The 22,259-nt window shown below is 48.1% G+C and overlaps 2 protein-coding genes across 4 annotated transcripts in view; both read left to right on the forward strand.

Annotated features, from left to right (window-relative positions):
- Positions 1-36: 36 nt before the first annotated feature.
- Positions 37-13,157, forward strand: OGFOD1 (2-oxoglutarate and iron dependent oxygenase domain containing 1). The gene is made up of 14 exons (XM_078875640.1): positions 37-473; positions 1,785-1,936; positions 2,729-2,775; positions 3,290-3,390; positions 3,918-4,034; positions 5,467-5,558; positions 6,004-6,132; positions 6,926-7,039; positions 7,723-7,802; positions 7,993-8,186; positions 8,604-8,912; positions 10,623-10,757; positions 11,179-11,237; positions 12,024-13,157. The coding sequence occupies exons 1-14, from the start codon at positions 236-238 to the stop codon at positions 12,201-12,203; spliced, it is 1,947 nt and encodes a 648-aa protein (XP_078731766.1). The 5' UTR covers positions 37-235; the 3' UTR covers positions 12,204-13,157.
- Positions 13,158-17,535: 4,378 nt separating this feature from the next.
- Positions 17,536-22,259, forward strand: part of LOC144946629 (kinesin-like protein KIFC3) — a 48,838-nt gene continuing 44,114 nt past the window's right edge. For all 3 annotated transcript variants that reach the window (XM_078875646.1, XM_078875647.1, XM_078875648.1), the window contains exon 1: positions 17,536-18,158. The gene's annotated coding sequence lies outside the window, so the exon portion shown is untranslated. The remainder of the gene's footprint in view (positions 18,159-22,259) is intronic.

Raw genomic sequence — 22,259 nt, forward strand, 5'->3', positions numbered from 1 at the left:
CGTCTTCCCTGAGCAAGATGGCAAAGGGGGTTCAGTGTCTACACAAACACACGGGGCGCCTTCCCTGAGCAAGATGGCGAGGGGGTTCAGTGTCCACACAAACACGGGGCGCCTTCCCTGAGCAAGATGGCGGCGCGGCGCCTCCACGAGGAACGGCGCTTTCCCCTTGCCTCTCTGTGGTGGTCACCGCCCGCCCGCCCGCCACGCACGTGGAGTGCGGCGCGAGAACTACGCGATGAGTTCCAAGCGGTCGGCGGACGGCGACTTACGAGAACCAGAGGCGACCACCACCACCCCCGCCGCGAACAACAATGACAACAACAACGCCAAGAGGAGGAAGGAGGAGGCGGCGGGAGACGATGGGAGGGAGGAGGCGAGAAGCGAGTTGGCCTCGCTGAGCGAGAGGATTCTGAGCTCCGCGGTGCGGAGCCGGGTGAGCGCGGCGTGGAGAGATGGGGCCCCTCTTGTTGAAGGTGAGTGACAGAGAGAGTGTGAGGAGCTCAGGGCTACCCTCATCCTTCCCCCATCTGGTGGGGGTGTCACGATCCACAGGGCAATCTGGACGTGGTTATTCTCCCCACGCGCCTTCCCCCCCTGCACCACCACCCCCTGCACCACCACCCCCTGCACCACCACCCCCTGCACCACCACCCCCTGCACCACCACCCCCTGCACCACCACCCCCTGCACCACCACCACCACCACAATAACACATCCCTGAGGGTGGCCTGTGGTGAAGACGGCATTTTGGTTTCATGAGTACCGTAGTTTAAAGACGTCCAGTGCATTCCGAGTTATAAAGAGTCGCCCAGGTGGAGGATTGAGGACGCTGGGGGGGGGGCCTCGTTCAGCACGAGAGAAGTTGCCGGCTCAAGGGGAACCTGCACTGGAGGAATCCGATGAGCTATAAAGCGTTTTTTTATGGGTTTTACAGATGTCCAGTACCAAGCCGAATAAGTTTTAACATAAATAGAGAAGATAGCAGGGTTGAATGTTCTTGTCGCCCACAATTCTGGTGTTGATTGAGCTTGAGACTACGTGTGTACCTGTTTTGTTATCTGACGATTATCTAAGCCGGTCATGGGCCTCCCCTAGGTCGACTCAGCCTGAAATGAGTACCTGGTGTGGTGTGTAAACATCGCCACTGGGGAGACAAAGGCGGCCGGGCGTGGTGCTGGCCACCCACCCCCTCGTGTTGCCGTGCCGGCCTTCATAGGTGTTCGCTCACAGCACTTGTCCCTACAGTCTCTTAAGGCTATACGGGGGATCTTTGTCTTTGTGGCGATGCGGGGAGCGGTGGGGCAGCAGTTAGCTCGCTGTGCGAACAAAACCGGTGGCTCACCACCGTTCGATTTCCACTCATGGTGGCGAATGTGTGAACTTGTCCTCCCTCTAGGTCGACTCGGCCTCAAACGAGTACCTGGTGCCGTGTGTACTCAGCGTTGATGATGTGTAAACATCGCCACGAGGGAGACAAAGGCGACCCCAGGCCGGCCTTCATTAGATGCTGCTCGCGAACACATTCCTGTCAACCCCTTATCAGTGCCTACCTTATTTCAGACCAATTCCGACCTTATTGGTCACCCCGTGCCCTTATAAATCCCAACGTTCATCCAGCAAAGTCCCATCACGAGGGATCAACACAAACAAATAGATACAAAAATTTTGTTTTTGCCCGTACTGAAACGGCAGTACGCCGAATGTACTAGAATACGGGTAAACCGTATGGGTTGACACGGTATGCGAACATACGGGGATCTTTGTGTGTGTGTGTGTTACCCTAGAGGCGGCGCTGGCGGTGTGCCCAGGCCCGTTCCCGCACACCGTGATCCCCAACTTCTTGCAAGACGAGGACGGCTTCGTGGGGCGACTCCAGCGAGAACTTCTCGCCCTCGACTTCCACCACAAGTCCAACGACCTTTACAAGTTTCAGCAGGTGGTCCTCACTCACCGCAATGTTGTCGGCTTTGGCCACTGAAACTTCGTTCCGTGCCCCGATAGCACATCCCTCGCTTGAAATCCCCTCCATCCTGTCCAATCTTGGAGCTTGCTTCTTAATATCTGTGTGCCATGCCCGCTTCCTTCAAGTCATGCAGCAGCATATGTATCTGCCTCTTGGCCTCTTTCCTTCCAGAACTTCATCAGACTATTACCTACTCTCTGGGTCTTTCGGTAAGTTACCGAAAGAACAAGAGAGTATGGATTCCTGCAGTCACGAAAGCTTCAAATCAAGATGACACTTACTTTTGACAATGTGCCCAATACACATCGTTAGTCTTTTCTGGATTGTTCAAATTTCTCTTCTCTCCTTCTGAACCTGCTCCCGAACTTCCACATTTTGCTTTCTCTCCATCTGATATTTTCCAGTTGATGTGATTACTCACATCTAAAGACTTTTAAATATTTGTATTTATATATATATTTTTTAAAAATTCCGCATGCAACATTACAGTTCTTTGTAGGTTTGTCACGAGTTTCTTCCTAAACTCTCTGCCCATCCGTCTTGTCTGCTGCATTCTTCTCTTGCTGAACGCTGCATTTCCCACGGCAAACTCGCTAACCTCTTGAACATCTATAAATATTCGTAAAAGGCGAGCAAAAAAAGTTAAAGATGTGACGGTATGGGGAGTCCTTCATCCAGCAGCTAATTGATCATAGCTGATAATTAATCTTTATATATCTAGCATTGATGATGATGATGACCTTGCTGTGTGTTTCTTTCACACAGTCGGATGACTTGAAGGAGAGGCAAGAGTCATGCATCTCTGCACTAAGGTTTGTGTCTGTGCATTACTCATTCAGGGGAATAGTGTTGGATCCATAATTAACAGCTAAGCAAATCACGGCAATCCCTTAAATATATGCACACCTCAAATTATACACTTCGACCAGTAATACATTCCTTTGTCAAACAGTCATCACCAGTTATCATTTATTCTGTGCCTTGCATGCAGTAGATCTTGAGGCACCAATCAACTGCTGGATGAAGGTGTTCCCATGCTACGTGGGTCATGGGATTATTAGATCATCCTTTAAGCTAGTCAGTGCGGGTGGGTGAAGGCGGGTAGCATAGAAGTACACGTGCACTGCCCTCTGCTACCGACAATGTAGCCCCTATGAGTTTAAGCATTTAAAATGCCAGCGGACGACAAAATCACTGCGCAGTTACCATTCTCGCTCAGCGATTAAATACCTCGGGAAACTTTTTAGTGGCAACACGGCGATCAGCTGATTGACCGGGTGCTTTGGGTTTGTAACGCTGCTTTTGCCGGTGGTGCGGCCACCCCAGGACGGTGCTCTACCAGGATTTCCGCGCATGGCTGTCGGAAGTTCTCGCTGTGGAGCTTGAGGACACTGTGGACATGTTTTGTGCCAAGTACGACTACACAGGTGAGCGGCGAGACAGTGTTGAACTTCTTTTGCGCGTACGTAGCCAACAGTACTAATTATAGGTGCGGGGGAAGGACAACAAGAGACAGACGGAGCGCAGAAGAGCACAGTCTTGGTAGATATTGCACACTTGTGCTTCGCAGCAAGAAGTGTCTGGGTTCGATTCCCGACTCGGACGCCTTTCTGTGTGGAGATCTCCTCTAACTTCTCCAGTTTCCTGTCGTCTCTAAAAATGCATGAAACGTAACTAGTAATGGCCAAACATCGCAATGAAAACATGTATTCCTGAAAATTACATCATTAGGATTCCACATAGGAACATAGTCCCCCACCTGGCTAGGCTGCAGCAGTGAAGCTGAATTGTTGAAATGAGATGTGATGTAAGGTGCTTTGAGTTGCTGTGGCATTTAAGCACCCTATCCATACAAATCATTAAATCCCGATGGTATAAAATCTTTGTGGGAAGTGCACGCTCTTCTGGCACGTTGTGACGTCCGCGACCGCCGCCGCGTGGCCGCGTTCCGTAGACGTGCTGCTGTGTCACGACGACGAGCTGGAGGGCCGGCGCGTCGCCTACATCCTGTACCTGGTGCCGGACTGGAGCGAGGGGGACGGTGGCGCCCTGCAGCTCTTCAGTGTGGATGGTGAGGCCCGTCCCAAGTGCCCCTGCCACATGGCCCATTGGGGCCCCCGGCAAAAAAATATTTTCAGTAAATGTAATGAATGCTTCACAAATTCTCAGTGATGGCTGATGTAAAATTGTATTAACCTGTATAAGATTTCGCAAATATTTTTGGAGGGAAACTATTCATTTTTATTACACAATAGTAATGCCATTATATACCCAGTAAAGTCTCACCGAGTCTCACGACTTTTTTCAGGGGAATCCTGTGTTGGGATGTTGGTAAATTCCACTAAAGAGTGCTTTGCTTTGTGTGGGATGAAACTGGAGAGCAATGTCGGTGCCTGACGTAATGTGATTTTGAGAAGTGTTTGTGGTTCAGGTGCGAAAGCTACTGCAATCAGGCAGTTTAAAGTGGCAGCAAAGGCCAGTGTGTGTGGGATGGTTAAGCTGTGCAATGGAGTGGGAGTGGAAGGAAAGTAGCCAGGTGGCTCAGAGGTCTGAACATTGAGCTCACACCTCAGATCCTGGGTTTGAATCTAGGCAGCCGCGTACGATTCAACCAGGTCCTCAGTTGTCGTCAGATGATGGTCTCAGTCCAGTCAGCCCTCTACCATCTAACCTATAAAAGGCATTTTTTGTCTGTCTGTCTGTCTGTTCGTCTGTGCACGCGCGCTTACGAGGATTTGGCTATGTGTGTCAGTCGATGTGTGTACGCCAATGTGTGAATGTGTGTGAGAGTCCGTGTGTGTGTGCGTCGATATGTGTGTGTGTAAGTTCATGTCTGTGTGTGTGAGTCTATGTGTGTCTGTAGGTCGATGTGTGTGCGTGGGTCCATGTGTGTGTGTAAGTCCCTGTGTGTGTCTCTTAGTCGATATGTCTGTCTTTGTAAGTCCATATGTGTGTGTGTAGGTCAATGTGTCTGTGAGTCTATGTATGTGTGTGTGAGTCCATATGTGTGTGTAAGTCTATGTGTGTGTGAGTCTATATATGTGTATGTGAGTCTATATGTGTGTGCTTGCGTGTAAGTCGATGTGTTTCTATGTGTGTGGGTCGATGTCTGTGTGTAAGTCGATTTGTGTGTCTGTCTTTTTCGCCCGGGCGACGCCGGGTACTTACCGCTAGTGCATTATAAAACCGGTTTCATTTTATTTGGTTCTGCACCTAATGTGAATAATTTTGAGCAGTGATTTTACATGTTGGGTTTTACTGTCAAGCAACTGCTCTCGGTGACTGGGTGTTTGGGAAGATGCTGCCCCCTACTGTGTGGATCAAGTATCGTCTGATGATAAATTATAAGAAAATCAATTAGTGGCTGTAAATCTGAAACTGATGAACCTGTGACTGTGCTGGGGGACATACAGGGTCCTGGACCCTTCCTAAATGGTAAACCAAGCAACTGGTACTCGGACGTCATGACGGAGTGGTGCTGTCTTGACTGTCTTGTGCGACAGAAAACATGAATCCGCTCAGTGTGGTCAAGTCACTGGTACCAGCTTGGAACACGCTGGTTTTCTTTGAAGTGTCGCCCATGTCTTACCACCAGGTGAGGTTGGGATGGTGGGCCTTTACAACCATAACCACAAACACTCCCACTCATACCCAGTGGTGCTGAACTTCTAATTAGTTTGACAATTCAGTTGAGCTTTTTTAGGAACTGCATTGCTACGTAAGTCTTAATAAGATAAAGGCATGTTTTTTGTATTGGCAAAAGATTGTTGTTGACTAAATATAACTAATTTCGTTCAAAATAAAGACTGATCTAAAATTGTATACACATGTGAACCGCTTGTACGCGAACATGTACAGCCACATTTGTCAATCCGCTGCTGGATGAGAATCTGCCTACACCATGCGGATCGTGGGTGGAGGGGGTGCTGTCTGACCGTACTCGACATGCCAGCCTGTGTTACCCACTGCGCCCACCGCCACTCTCCTATCAAAGTCACCGTGCCGCACTGTCCCTTTTCCCTCGCCGCCGCCGCCTGCAGGTGTCCGAGGTGCTCTCACAGAGTAAGCGCCGTCTGTCAGTGGGCGGCTGGTTCCACGGCCCGAGCTTGCCTCGCCTCAAGCGCTCGCTGCACATTCCGCTCGCTCTCACGCCGCACCTCCCTCGCGACGTAAGGGCGGCTTGCCGCTGCACATGACGGCGGCGGTGGAATAATGATTCTGTGTTAGAAACAAGTTTTGCTGGCTGGCTTTCACGGCCAGAGGGAGGGACAGATGGACGTGTGGGTTGCTCGTTAATAAAGTAAGCAAAGTTATTATATTAATAAACTTCAACGTGTTTAAGAAAATACCCTGATGTTTAAATAAATACATTTCATACATTTGGTATTTGCAGCATTTTTGCAATGTTATAGCGCAAACACTATCATGCGTGGGTGCTATTTTTCACAGATGGGTATAGGCTGCCAGGAGAAGGGGGCATTGCAGCAATATGGGTTTCGCCCAATAAAATATATTGGAGGAAATTTTCAAACTTGGCAAATTTGGACCGTGACACTCATACATGGCCTTCTCTTTTTCGAATGACATAACAGGATCTTAAGTTTCACTGTGCAAAAGACAGCAGGTATTTTATGGTCAATACACCCGTAGTAATAATCATGGTGGTACTGGTCTCTGAACAACATTTCGATGGAGCGTTGACCTCGGGTCATGTGCAAGAATGTATTGGGGGCATTTCAGGACCATGAGGGACAGAAATGACATGGTCAGGCCTGTTGTCCTGCCCTCATCCTGGTGATCATCGCTCGCTCGAGTGTGTACTCCCCCTGCTATGTACGGCAATTAAAGATGCGGTCGCATTTAAACTTTTTATTTACCACATTTTATTGTTACTGATGGATCACTGAAGGTGGATATGATCTGACGGCCAGTGCTTTGCTGGTGTGCCGGTGCTTGTTACAGGAGCAGGTGCTGCTGGAGTGGCTGAACCCGCTGTACCTAGACATGGAGACGCAGGCCTCCATCCAGGACCAGTTCCAGCGCGAGTCCGAGATCCAACTCAAGGGCTTCCTGCGGGTAACCGCCCCGGAGTCGGTTCACGGCGTGTCCACGCACAGCAGCTCGAGGGGTCAAACGCGCCGACTCCCCAAGTGCTGAGTGATGCAAACTGGTGTGCTTAGATGACAGTCGGGGGGTTCGGAGCCAGTTGAGCTCGTTTTAACAGTCAAACACGACTCATTACGCTTTAACGTTCCTTACTGTTAAAGTAAAATTGAAGGATACGTTGAAGGGGATAACGTGGCGGCGCAGTGATGAGTGATGATCTGTCGAATAATAGCCATTCCTCTGGTTCACAATGCATACATTGCATCGCTTTAGTTGGAGTTCATGTCCGTGTTCTTATATAAAACGTATTGATGTGAGTGCTCCGACCACCAGAGTCTGCTGAGTTCATCTCCATGCAAAACTAAATATTATCAATCAAATGTCGACACGGAATAGCAAGACAATACATTAAGTCTTGAAGCGAGTGAACAGTTGCACCTCTCATGTGTACAGGAAGGATTTCCAAACATTTTAGAATTCTGACCTGTGGCTTTACAACGCTCTCCTGAAAAACAATTCATTATCATTTGCAAGGCTCTAGTTGTGTAATTGCAAAACAGTGTGTGAAAATCGTATTTAGCGTTAACAGCAAAATATGTGTTCGGGCGGACAGCGACGGGGTTAAAAGTTCTTGATGTTTCCGTGTTGCTTAGGAAGAGAAGTTCAAGGCTCTGTGTGATGCAGTGAGAGAGTCTACGATCGAGTGGGAGAGGCGAGGGCCACCGCACTACAGGTCCGCGCAGTCCGCACGCCCAACGCTGTACAAGCCAGTGGTGGCCATTTCATAAAACCACCAAAGTGAACTTGTTCCCTTCACCGCTATCGCAACCAAATTCAGTTCGGGAGATATTTTGAACGACCGCCCTCAAGCTCAGGGAGTTCCGACTCGTTTGTTATTCGTTTGCGGGGGCTCTGTGATGCAGGAGCTACGACGCTGCGGCTGAGCGCTTGCTGCCGGCGCCGGTGTGCGAGTGTCTGGAGCTGCTTCGCTCCGAGGCGCTCTTCCTGCTGCTCGCGAACTTCACGGGGCTTAAACTGCACTTCCTGGCGTCGGGGGACTCTGGCTCCGAGAGCGATGACTTGGAGTCCCAGGAGGATGGCGAGTCGGGGGGAGAAGGTGATATGAAGGATGATGAGGCATGGTGTGGCCTCGGGGGGAGATTGAGACGGAGGGATAGGAGGGTTGAAACGCAGGGTGGTGTTGAAGTGTCGTCACTGCATTGTATTTTAATTATCCAATTCCCATGAACGACAGAACTTGATAATGTACTCGAGTTGCCCTCCCCCTCACCACCCCCCTAGAATTCAGGCCAAGCAGAACAATTCTAGGAATTAACTGTGCAACTAACTGTGATACCTCAAGTGATTCCGAAAAACATGGAAGCGCCTTATCAATTCAAGTGGTCTATCAAGTTTCTTTGCCATGTTACAGTGCATCCAGGGTATGGTCGTACAACTTTACGTACTCTCTCGCTGAAATTCCTCTCTTAATGCCCTTGCCTGCAGTCATCATCGCGCCTGTGTCCCTCGCCAGGCAACGGTGAGCACCAAAACAGGCAAAGAGAGGAGGGGGGCTCTCAGAGGGTGAAGAAGAGCTCCGCCAAGGGAGACGGCGAAGAGAGCGAGGGAGGGAGTGAAGACGAGCTCGGTGCCGCTGGAGATGACGGTGATGATGCAGAGAGGACAACGGGCGGGTCCCCGGCCCCCGGTGGAGCAACGGCGTCACGGGAGGGAGGTGCCGGGGTGGAGCCTTCGGCAGGGCCTTCAGCGGGGCCCACTGTGGGGGCCTTGGGGCCTTCGGTGGGGCCCTCTGTGAGGCCCTCGTTGTGTTCAGCGGACAAAGGTGAAGAGGCATCGCGAGCATCTCGCTGGCACAACTGCGGTTGCCATGCACTTTTGGTTTCCGTTGGACGAGCAGGAATCCAAAGTGTGTTGTTTGATAGGGTAGAACCCCTCTTAACGACCACCACTGTTAAGGGCGAATCGCTTAGCGACAGGCCTCCATAGATCCCAATGTGTTCGCTTACTTGCCATTCCCCTGTTAACAACGGGCTGTTGTAGGTACAGTAAATATTAATTAATGCATTCATTAACCATTCTAGATTTGAAGCTTTCATGACTGCAATGATTCATATTCTCAGGTTTTTTCGGGAAAGTCACGTAGGTAAAAACATTAAAAAGTAAAATAAAATAAAAATCACGACGTTTCGGAGGCAACACAAGCTTCCGTCTTCAGGTGGTACCGTCACAGCCACGACAGCTGTATCAAGTAAATGAGAGATTGCAGGAGTTACCACTGCGTTTATATAATGGTTGGAGAAGGTGGTGGGGCAAGGGCCGCATACTTATTATTAATATGGTAAGGTGAGGCTTGAGACTAAGAATAGACTGCATAATGTTGTTGGTATCTTTATGTATTCATATCCATTGTTTAAATATTATAAAGTACCTTTTTTGGTGAAAAACGGTCACTTTCGATGCTATCGGAACGAATTCAGCCTTTAACATGTATTTCCTATACTCGCTTAACGACTGGTTTCATGGAACCAATTGCTGTCATTTAAGACGGGTTCTACTGTACAAGTTGAATTGCTGTTGCTTAAGGTTTTTTTTTGCGGTCGCTCTGTATCGCTCTAACAGATCTGTTTTCATGTCTGCCGTGTTTTGTTCGACACGATTTCCGGATCATAAACAAACTCCCAGAATGTGGGGGCGAAATGTCGGACATCAAACATCGCAGAGCGTGGTACAAGTCGAAAACGCATCAAAGAGACCCGTTGAATCGCCTAGAATTTAGCAAAATGGCGTTGTTTCTCTTTGACAGCCACACAAAACTGACATCGTCTTCTCTCTGTTCTTCATGCATTTATTTGACAAAATATGGTGGACATAAGCGATGCTTATCGATCAGGCGATTTTTACAATGAAATTTTTATTAAGTAAACAGTACTGTACTTGCTTGAACGTAAAGTTGAACTCGTAACCTGGCAAACTTAAGTCGCTCAAACCTGGTTATGTGAATGTCTTTATAAAGAGTCAGTTATTTTGGCCATTCCACCACGATAAAATGTGTTGCACGCAATTTGGCCCTCACCTTAGTGAATCTCTCACATTCCATTTGGCTAACTCCTTGTCATCGGTGGAGGAATTTGTTAAATGTATACAATGTTCAGTCAGGTGGTGGATTGCATATATACAAAATCTTACCTACTCTGTCGTCTAGATAGCTTCCTTGTAGGGTAGATGTTATCATCACAGGTCGATGTAGTTACAAGTGTGTGAACTCTCCTACCCCCGTGCCATTTCTTACAGGCTGTGCATGTCGCCGTATCTGGATGTAGTGATTGAATTTAATAACAATAATAATGTATTCTTTCAGAAAAGCCTCTAAGTCCACATGCGGGAATAAACAGGGAGAAACTGGGAGTACCTGGAGAAAACTCGCACATCCAGTAAATCCTTCAAAGTGGCGGGTTTTATAATCGTGCCTTCAAAACATTGGATCGCAGAGGCTTAGGCGCGGTGCAGTTACCCTTCGCCTTCTGCTCCGCAGGGGGCAATAGCGCAGTGCCCCGGTGCTACGGGGAGCTGAGACGCTGGCGCCACGGCTCCTACACTCTCATCCACGACCGCGACGCTCGGCACGCTCGCTACGCCCTTGACCTGCTGCTCTACTGCGGCTGCAGCGGTACGACGCTTGACCCACGACGCTGAACGTGGCTAATCGCCAGTGTGTTGCCGCGGCACATCGTACATTGTGTCAGGGTCCATGGGGACGCTGCCGTGGTGTGATGGTTATCACGCTGGACTTGCCATTCAGAGGGTCGCGGCTTCGTGGCACTTTAAACAATGGGCGAGTTCCTGAAATTCCCCTGCTGCAGCCTCTGTCCAACCATGTCGAGTGAACTCAGTGAAGTGCATTCGAGGAACAACTGTCAAGTGAGCTTGAAAAACAATGAAATACAATTGTGAAGTAGAGCTGTGAAAATCGACAACTCTACAGGTCGTACGCCTCAGTCACTTTACCGTGTTGGTTTTTCGTAGGCGTGTGCGCGTTTCTTTGCTTGTTGAGTGGTGACTGTAAAAACAAAGTGCTGCTGTGTTCACAGACTGGGATTCGGACTGGGGAGGTTTCACGTCGTACGTAGCGAAAGACGAGGACGAGGAAGTGAGTTGCACGCGGAATGTTTTGGTGTCAGAATTAACGCAGGTTACTTGGGCTTCATGAAAATCTGGCCAGTGAAGTAATGTTCACTGCTTTGGCTGCTTATTTCCCAACACTGCCTTCAGGCGTGATACTAAGTTGCACATCTAGAATGTGGATAGAAAAATACATGAGCACAATGTACAGAGCAATGCACGTGAACATAAATGGAAAAGCTAACATTAAAATGAATTCAGCAGAAAAAAGATAAAATAACAAAATTGTCCGCACTCCACAGGTATGAAGAATCAATGTTTCCTTTGTGTGCGTGTTGGGTTAGTGTGTGTTACTGGGAGCACGTGTGCGTTAGTGAAGAATGTGCGTTGGCTACTTTGTGTTACTGTGAGCGTATTTGTGTGTTGGGCGAGTGTTATTGTAAGTACATGTTTGTTGGGGTAGTGCATGTTGGGATAATGTGTGTTGGGGTACTCTGTTACTTGGGTTGTGTGTGTCCTGGGATATCGTGCGGTATGGTGTATATGCGTGTTGGGGTGGTGTGCGTTTTGGTAGTGTGTGTCACTGAGCGTGCGTGTCTTAGGATAGAGTGTGTTATTGTTAGTGTGTGTTGGGATAATGCGTACTTAGTGTGGGTAGCGTGTGTGTGTGTGTGTGCTGGGGTACAGTGTTACCGTATGAGTGTTGGCGTGGCGTGTGCTCACCGCGCGTGCGTGTCTTAGGGTAGAGTGTGTTACCGTACGAGTGTTGGCGTGGCGTGTGCTCACCGCGCGTGCGTGTGTCTTGTGTGAGCAGCTCCTGGCCGTGTTCCCGGAGAACAACTGCCTGGCGCTGGTGTACCGGGACCGTGACACCCTCAAGTTCGTGAAGCACGTCAACCACCGTAGCGTGGGCAGCACTGCTGTGGCCAACGGCGGTGGCGACGATGGCGACACCGCCTTCTATGACTTCTCCTTCGTCTACCATGAGAAATAAAAGCAGCAGCTGCCCCGGTGTTCTCTGTTTTTCCTGTTAGTGGTGAAAATGTTACTTTTAACAGGTATTAAACGTCAATCAATTTGAATGTTTACATTGTGTTTTTTTATTTTTTATGGCAACATAAAATTGTTGATGTAGATGAACATGTAATACCCCAGGGGTATGCCAGTACAATGTAAACTGCATGTTTAAACGTAAAACTGGATCTGGTGAGGGGAGGGCTTAATTTCTCACTGAATATTTTACAGTTCGCTGGCAAGACTGGAGAAGGCCTAAGGGGTTGGACTAGGCCTAAATTAGGTGGAAATACTTTTTTTTCGGGTTAACCTGGCTAGACCCGGCTGGAATTAAGCCATGGGTGTGGGTTGTTACCTGAACGCACGGCTGAGGTGAAGAAGCTAATGGGAGACTCACACAAACAATGAGTCAAGGTGTTGAGGTGAATAGGAGGGAGTGCGTTTGGATGTAATGGAGATAGATCCGTGGACCTGCCCTTGCCAGAGAATTTAAAAAAGAAACTTGACATTTTTACCCAAGGTTTAGCTTTGCACTTGATCTGCAAAGTTGTCTAAAGTGGGATTCATGGCATTCCCCGATCCATAGCAAAACGATATGTTACATGAGTATAGTGAGTATTGGCAAGTCGACAATCGAGGTTTCAGGTAAAACTTAACATTTGAGAAGATGCTTCTGATCTCTATCGCCTTCCGTGCCTTGCAATCCATCCACACTTCACGATGTTTAAATTCCATCTTACAGGTATAGGCCTGAGATGATGGAATGCCTGGTTTTAATACATTTCTGTGTTTATTTTCATTTAAACAAGAATGTTATGAGTCGTTGCTGTTAGATGCCATGGAGTAGAATGTGTGTGAGTGCAGCCTGGAAGCTTCCCAGGACAGAAAGGACACATACAAAATACATTTCGATTCTAATAAAACAAATCATACCCACGACAGGATAATTTTAAGTCTCTTATTGTGAGTTAATCATTAACGGATAGGATATATCCACTGTTGGATGGGCCTTACAATGACAATGCCGTAGTTCGTGCCCTTGTGATGTCATGAGCCGTTTGGTTCGTTATCCTTCCCCACTCCTCCGATTAGCACGGTTGGCTATGTACGGTGTGAAAGAATTTCAACAAATGAGCGGATCTCATTGCTCCGTCTCCACAGTGGTCACCCTATCGGGAATGTCTCCATCGCCTACCACTGTCGTTAGTCTCAAGCACCAGCTGTCATCTCTCACAGCAATGTGTCTCACAGCAATGCGTGTCTTGTCCAAGAACCTTGTTACCAACAGAGAACACGATGTGTCTGTCTTTGAACTGAGTGTGCTTCATTCTGTCTCGAGTTTAATTCCCAACATGCACGTTTTTCCTTGTTCCCCCATATGTGGGTGACATGGTGGTACAGTGCTAACACGTGTGCCTCGAAAAGAAGCTCGTGGGTTACATTCCCAACTCGGACGCCTTTCTGTGTAGAGTTCTGTGTTCTCTCCCTGTTCTGTCTGTGTAGAATTGTGTGTTCTCTCCCTGTTCTGTCTGTGTAGAGTTGTGTGTTCTCTCCCTGTTCTGTCTGTGTGGAGTTGTGTGTTCTCTCCCTGTTCTGTCTGTGTAGAGTTGTGTGTTCTCTCCCTGTTCTGTCTGTGTAGAGTTGTGTGTTCTCTCCCTGTTCTGTCTGTGTAGAGTTGTGTGTTCTCTCCCTGTTCTGTCTGTGTAGAGTTGTGTGTTCTCTCCCTGTTCTGTCTGTAGAGTTGTGTGTTCTCTCCCTGTTCTGTCTGTGTAGAGTTGTGTGTTCTCTCCCTGTTCTGTCTGTGTAGAGTTGTGTGTTCTCTCCCTGTTCTGTCTGTAGAGTTGTGTGTTCTCTCCCTGTTCTGTCTGTGTAGAGTTGTGTGTTCTCTCCCTGTTCTGTCTGTGTAGAGTTGTGTGTTCTCTTGCTCTCTCTGTGTAGAGTTGTGTGTTCTGTCTGTGTGGAGTTGTGTGTTCTCCCCTTGTTATGCATGGAGGGCTTCCGGATTTTTTTGTTTCCTTCCAGAGCTAAAAAAAACACAATGCAACTGGCATTGGCCAAAACATCCCAATGCCGAATTATTATCTGAAAAGTACTGCATTGAGGTGACACAATGCAAGTACTTGGCAAGACCCTCGTGAAAATAGCCTTGAAACTCAGGCTTTCCTGGGTAAACGAGCGTAACAATAACTTGCCAGAGCCCATGTTTATGATCCATACGTCATTGCTTGCGCCGATTGAAATCTTTCCTCTGTAGGCACAGGTATGTTTCTTTCCGTGATCAAAATCCAATTTTGAGAAAGCACTCCGACCTATTCTCTCTCGCCTCTCATCACGTTGACCCTGCTCCCCCTTTAAGTCAATATGGTGTTTAAATTCCACCTTAAAAAATAGAGGTCTGTCAATGGACCAAATCGGTCATTAATCAGGACAGTCAATGCCGGCTTCGCCGACTGGGCAACGTAATTCCAAGCATGCGTCTCCACGCGGCTGCATTTTTTTAGCTCGTATTTTCATCTTCTTAGTGTCTTGTATATGATCCGTATGTCACTGCAGTGATTAAAAAGCTTTCTCAACATGACAAATAATGTACAGTACAGAACTGTCAAACTGGATAAAATAATTGACAAAATCCATCGGAGAACAGCACAATTTTTGTTAAACATTTGTTGATGTTGCGTTGGCAGTGGTGCACAACCACAAAAACCCAACCGCGTTCGAGGAAAATAAATATGTAATTGATGTTTCGGGCAATGGTCCTTCATGGAACATGTCAGATAGTGGCTACTAAGAGCTGGGGACTACACTTTACACCGTCGAGTCAGATGATAAATGTTTTCTGATGAGTTTTTTTTTTAACAGTTGGCATATATATGGCATATGTATCGTTACCTGGCAGTCGCTTTGGATAATCCACTTCAACAATCCAACAAAAATCATAGGCGATTTCATAACAAGCAATGGGGGCCATGGAAACGGCAGAACGGAAGTCGATGAACGAATCACAAATGAGCCCTAAGCAAGATGGATCCACTGTCCTTGATAGGGGCAGAATGGCGAAACTCGTGGAGGAATTCTATGCAGACCTCACTCAAACAAAATAATAATCGGAAACTCATTAACCCGAGAAAATGTTTCTTTAAGCGGTGTTAATCAGTCTCAATACATTTCCCGTCTTCCCTGGGTGAGAAGCTGTCAGCCTCCGAGTCTCCAATTGCCAGAGGCACGTATTGGCAGATGGCTCAATCACCACCGGCCCTTGGCAGCATGATCAATAGAGACATTCGACCCTCTGATTATGCATCCAGTTTTTTTGTGTTTAGGTTCCTTTGTTGTGTTTTATATTGTCCATTGTGTATGATGGCATCAGTATGGTCAGGAGCTGTATTGCCCCCAATGTCGTGGTCTACCAGCTACGACGAGAGGGCTTTCACGAGAGAGAGAGTTTGTGTCGTTTCGCTGCGTCTACGTTGAAGAACTGCAGACCACGGTCAATGTGTTTCAATCTTTCCTTTTTCTACCTTTCTCAGTTTTATCTGTGTGCTTTATTACAACACCTTTAAATATAAAAAAAAACTATTTGTTGACTTCTTGTCCTTTCAAATAATTTTGGTTATTCAATACATTTCCACCGCTGCCTTACATTTTAGTGCCGTCTGCACATAGAATTACGTTACATTTATTTTCTTTGTTATATTTTTCGCTGATAGACAGTTTAATAGCAGCAGGGATCTTTTTGCCCAAGCCTGCCATTTGCTGTGGTGATGTGATTTTTTTCTGTGGGTTTAACAGCTTTGGGATGGAGCGGTGGCACAGTGGTTAGCGCGTTGCACTCTGAACCATTGCCACCCGATTTAGATTCGAGGTCACAGCTGACATCAGTGGCAAGCGATATCCGAACTGCTCTCGTGCCCTCCCTTCAACGACCCGAACTGACAAGTGCGATGAAGTGTGATGAAACAGCCCCACTGTGACTGGCTCGGCATGGGGAGGCCCCTCATCCAGCAGTGGATTGACTAACACAACAGCTGTAGCGAGTCTGGGTGAGAGAAGAGAAGAGGGGAAAATGGAATGGGGAACCGCTCGCCTCATCCATTCATTTTCACGCAGATTTGAGCGTGGCCGAAATCCGTGGGTGATGTCAAGGAATACATACGCTGTGGATGAATGAATGATTCCTAACAAGGCTTGGCAACATTTATTGGCATGTCGCGTTGCTCTGTGCACAACAATATTTTGCGTTTTCTATACGCATACCACAGTATCTTCGGTTGTCATGACGTTTAAAGACCGGGGTTTAGGCAACATCCTCCACTTTCAACACCAGGGTGACTCGAGACATCAGCTCTTCAACCACCAAGAGTCAACCATGAACCTCCAGATAATCATCGCAAATGCCAATGTGTTTACATCTGCATTGTCATGGGTTTTCTCCAAACGTATTCAACTAATTAAAAAAAAACGCACTGTGACTTCTTATAGAAATGTAATTTACTTTGGAAGGCTTCGCCGAGTCTCATGACTATATCGTTCAGGAGGGTTCAGGCCAACTCCATGATGAGTGGCTTCACGTGGGCCTTCACAGGTGCTCGCGAACAGCACTTGAACACAATCCACCACAGACACGGTGGGGGGAGGGATACTTGTGGCTACCTCGCAGCCGCATGCCTCCCATACCTGTCAAGCCCTGGCGGTGTCACAAGGTACTAGCTGAACTGGCTGGGACCTGATTCGCTTTCGAGATCCGACGAGATCGCGAGACATTTCGGGTGCTTTGACCGCGTCATCTTCCATCTCGGCGCGCTCTCGCCAGACTCTGAAGCTTAGATATCTTGGAACTAAAACGAAACATTTTTTTTTATTTCACCAGCTAAGGCCCACTGAGAAAGCCAAAGATTGCAAAAGTAGCACCTTCCCGAAAGCCATGGGGGGGGGTTGACGCAGACTTTCCTTGTCGCACCGAACACTGCCATCACTTGCACAGGCGGTGCGATTAATTTCGCAGACGCCGCAGCTCGGCGGACGAAGCCCCACGCGTGGCCCGAGCATTCCCCCATCGCTCTCCGGCGCGTCTCTCTCGCGATCCGCGTCTCTCTCGTGATCAGCGTCCACACGCCGCCGCTGCTGCTGCTGCCCGCGACGTCCGCTTTGCTCGTGGCCGTCGCGCGGTCCGTGTCGGGCGTGACGACGCCTGCCCTGGAATGTGCCGCACGTGCGGTGGGGGCTTGGAGTCGGCGATGCGGAAAGATCGCTTCATGTATCGCTCTCTCGCGAGCACGCACGCACACACACGCACCAAGCCAGCGAGTGGCAGAGCCGCGCCAAGTCCATCACGAGTCCACACGGCTCAAGTGCGAAGGCGACGGACTCACTTTGTGGGAGTCTCCGCGCAAATTGTCTTGCGTGGGCAGTCCGCGAGAGTGCGTTTGCTGCTGCTGCTGCCGGCACCGGAGTTACCTGTTCCGCAGCTTGCCTGCTCACTTGCGCGTTGGAACAGCCACCACCCTCTCTGCTGCGGCTCCCCGCGGAGCCCGCGTGGAGCTCGTTGTGGCTTTGCGCTGCCCCCCGTCGCGCTCGTGGTCGTTGCGATTTGGGCATCGGGAGGTCGGAAACTCCGTGAGCATCGTCTGCAGCTGCCGCGGATCAGCAAGACCCCCGCGCAAAACAAGAAGCGAAGGAGCGGGCGACGAGGGTTGATCTTCGAAGCGTGATTGCGGTTGCCGCGTGCGCCTGAACTCGTCCGTGGACATTGAGAACAGGGGGGGGTGGGGGAGGGTGTTTATTGTAAGCAGAGGGAAGTCGTCTGCCTCTTCTCGCCGAGAGCATCCAAGCAGTCGCGTTTCGGCGAGAGAAGTTATTCTTGCTGCAGCCAGAGTGGACTTGGCTCCTGCCGGCCCTCCCTCCCTCCCTCCACGCCGGCATGCCCGCGAGATGAAAGGTAACGAGACGTGCGAGGAGTCTCACAGCCACAGCCGTCGGGAGTAGGTAGGTGGGGGGGTTGTGGGGGGGTTGTGGGGGGGTCTCCGGCTGAACGTTGTCGCCACGTGAAGTCCAGAGGACGCAACGACTTCACGGAATAGCGACGGTCTGGAAGAAATCGATTTTCGTTTGCCTGTGATGTTGTGGTGGTACAGAGTAATATACTCTACCAGATATTAGTGGGATTAAGGAGTGTGCTTTATTGCAGTTGCGGCATGCAAGTTACTGCACGTTGTGATACGTTCATAATTCCCCCAAAAATGCAAATGATAATTTACTTACCCGTCGTCAATCGGCGAACCGAAGGCCTCACGCCCTCGTTGTTAACGACACACAATGCCTTGGGGGGTTTGTTTGACCATACTTCACCAGCGCTGGTCTGTGCGAGTTTGCGAAGCCGTGGGAGCGGTGGTGCAAGCAGACAGAATGAGCGTTGTGCCGTTTGCAATGTGGCAGCTGAACACGGCGTTGAGACGACACGTCCAGCCGTGTAGATGTAGGAGCATTCTAGACTTGAAGTTTTCGTGACTGTAAGGATTCATATTCTTAGGTTTTTTTCGGTAAAGTCACGTAGGTAAAAATTTAAAATTAAAATTAATAAAGTAAAATAAAAATACAAATCACGACGTTTCGGAGGCAACACAAGCTTCCGTATTCAGGTGCTGTATCACTTGATGCAGCAGTTGTTGTGACGGTTCCACCTGAAGACGGAAGCTTGTGTTGCCTTCGAAACGTCGTGATTTTTAATTTACTTTTATGAATTTTAATTTTATTTTTTTACCTACGTGACTTTCCCGAAAAAACCTAAGAATAAGATGTAGGAGCAGTTTAGATGTTGCTGTTGTAGTCGTCATTAATACTTTACACACACACAGCAACACACTTGCAAAGAGCCATTGGAGAGATGCGTACTTGGAATAACACAGATAGGAAGAGGATTACGTGAATTGGAGAAGGTACATCCAGTGGGAGACATTAAATTTGGGACGCTTTAATCGCAACATTTAAAACATTAAATATCATCATATTCATTGTATTAAGGGGAATCCTCAAGTGTTTTGATATCTTTAGAATTGACATCTTTCAAATAGATCGAAGCAGGTATGATAGAATAATACAAGTGGAGTAATTATATCAATATTATTTTTCATCTGTATATAGATGATTTCGCTTAGGAAACGAAAAGTTTTGAGGTGAGGTAGGTTCCAGATGTCACACGCAAACACCACACTGTCCGGCTACAGTGTGAAATGCGGAAAGTGGCCAGAGCAGATGGAACAATCGTGGACATTATCAAAGAAGTGGGACCAGCTTGTCCAGCTGCTGGATCACAGATATAATCGACCCTATATTTTTGGTTCTTTCGGTAGTCACGTAATTATATATTTGTATAATTAAATGGAATTAACATTTTTATTGTGGGTTTTTTGCTTTTATTATTTTCAATTTTTTGTATTTTTATTTTATTATTTTTCTGTAATAATTTTTTTTTAGTTTTCTATTTACGTGACTTTACCAAAAGAACCAAGAAAATGAATTCCTGCAGTCACGAAAGTTTTATGTCAATATATACTCGACCCTAATTACTGTATTAAACGTTTACCCAGAAATTAAACAACCTCAATCAGAAATGTACATAGTTAAAAAATAATAATTAACAATTCCACAGCCATTTCATGCTAAATGTTTGTTCGTTTTCTTTCGCGAGGTCACATTCTCGAGTTTGCATCTCTAAGTTGTAAACATTGGCCCTGCCTGTGTAACACAATCACAAAGCAAAGAGAACGTGCGCCTGGCATTTCCATGTCTGACTCAGGCATAATGGACAATTATTAACCTCTGAGCTATGTCTGGGCGCGCCCAATATCGTTGTTGGAAACTGAAATGACAAACGCAGGTAGCTGGGAGAGGTGGCAAGGGCTGGCCATGCCCACACAGTTCGAGAAAAAGAAACGCACCATTGTGGTGATGCTGTCGTCTTTGCTGCACCGCCAGCAAAAACGACGCGAACATTCAACACATTCGTCAATAAGCACCGTGGCCTTAAAAGGATTAAAAAAAACATTGCATGCACTGTGTTGAACTTTTATCGCACCGTACGCAGACAACCGCGCTAATCGGAGGTGCGGGGGAAGGACAACAAACTAAACACAAAAAATCAGTTCTAAATAAATTCGTTTTCAATCCATATTTAAAAGTGCATAGCCCCAGTGACGTCCTAATATCGGAAGGAAAGAGCGTTTTCTGAATTGGTATTCCACAACAACATTCTTTGCGAGATCCTCCTAATAAGACCCAGTGAGGCTTTTCCTGAGTCGGCAAGTGCAGTATTCACAATAAAGGTGTCTGGGTTAATGCGTCGTAACCCTCCACCACCCGACGCAGCCAGGAAGGTTTGTCACGTGAACAACACGCCAATTAGTGACTACTGTTTCCTTTGAAGGCAGCCTTTTTTGACGAAGGTGTTGAGTTTTGTTGTTGTTATACACACGACAGAGCAGTGTAGGATGACTGCGAGCGTGGTTCTGTAGTGGAGTGAGCAGGAGCCAGGGCGTAGAGTCGCTCAATCACTTCTGCCATTCAGTAAAAGCGTTGCAGTGCACGCTAATGATGCACAGGCAGTGGTGGACTCAGCTAGTGCGGGGCCTGTAGCATCTGTTGTTATGAAGGGGCCCTAAATAAAAAAAAACACGTAAATATTAAAACACACATTTTTAACTTGCATAGTAAAGTAATTGTATTTTTTCATTTGCTTAACAGCCAGATAATACGACAAATCGCTAACCTTAAACACCCAGTCGTTCATAAAAGTTGAAGACAGTATAGTACTATAGTAATAGAGCAAGTGCAGAATCACTGAGCTGGAATTGATGGCTTGAAAGCATTTAGCGCGGGGTCCTTGAAAGTGCGGGGCCTGTAGCACGTGTAACTACTTTTGCTAGTAGGATAATCTGGCACTGTGCTCAGGTGACGGCTTGTGGGCTGCAAGGTTGAGGTCACAAAATCGGCCCCGTGATGCCCCCTTTGCAGGTGGATTTATCGTGTCACTGGAACGTGACGCCAGTGATTTCTTGAGTAGAGGCCCAAAGGTGCGTAGAGACCCATAGACTCGCACCAAGACTCAAAAGACTCGCGCAGAGACCCGCAGATTTTCACAGACCCATACACACGTAGAGGTACTGCACATATACCCACATAGGGGTACGTAGATCCACATAGATATCCATAGGCCCACATAGAGACCCACTGAGAAACTGACTTCATTATCAGTGCTTTTTCCACCGGACGAAGCAGCTCACAGCCGACGCAGCTTCCCAGGCGGGAGCCCAGCACCGGTGCGGTAATATCGACATTATCCAAACGATCATTATGTTGAACGATCATCATCGACCATCACTACAGTCGTCAAGAAATCCGCTTCCACCAGGCCTCCTCAACTTGGAGCCACAAGCCGCCGCTGCCCGCGCCTGAGTTGGCATTCGCGCCTGAGGGTCGTCCCACTTGCTGGGAAGCCATCAGCGGCCCTGTTACAGATAGACTCACCACCAGGGGCCCTGTTACAGATAGACTCACCACCAGGGGCCCTGTTACAGATAGACTCACCACCAGGGGCCCTGTTACAGATAGACTCACCACCAGGGCCCTGTTACAGATAGACTCACCACCAGGGGCCCTGTTACAGATAGACTCACCACCAGGGGCCCTGTTACAGATAGACTCACCACCAGGGGCCCTGTTACAGATAGACTCACCACCAGGGGCCCTGTTACAGATAGACTCACCACCAGGGGCCCTGTTACAGATAGACTCACCACCAGGGGCCCTGTTACAGATAGACTCACCACCAGGGGCCCTGTTACAGATAGACTCACCACCAGCCAGAGGTGGGACAAAGTCATTGTTATGCAAGTCCAAGTCGAGTCGCAAGTCATCAAATTCATGACTCGAGTCTGACTCGAGTCCAAGTCACATGACTCGAGTCCACATCTCATAGGTGGGACAAAGTCATTGTTATGCAAGTCCAAGTCGAGTCGCAAGTCATCAAATTCATGACTCGAGT

The sequence above is a fragment of the Lampetra fluviatilis genome, chromosome 42, assembly GCF_964198595.1.
Source record: "Lampetra fluviatilis chromosome 42, kcLamFluv1.1, whole genome shotgun sequence".
Classification (NCBI taxonomy): Eukaryota; Metazoa; Chordata; class Hyperoartia; order Petromyzontiformes; family Petromyzontidae; genus Lampetra; species Lampetra fluviatilis.

Excerpts from the sequence above, each read along its gene's own strand:
- OGFOD1 (XM_078875640.1), top strand. The coding sequence starts at position 236 with ATGAGTTCCAAGCGGTCGGCGGACGGCGACTTACGAGAACCAGAGGCG. Across the intron at positions 4,035-5,466 it reads GCAGCTCTTCAGTGTGGATG|AAAACATGAATCCGCTCAGT; the intron begins GTGAGGCCCGTC and ends CTTGTGCGACAG. Across the intron at positions 11,238-12,023 it reads CGAAAGACGAGGACGAGGAA|CTCCTGGCCGTGTTCCCGGA; the intron begins GTGAGTTGCACG and ends TTGTGTGAGCAG.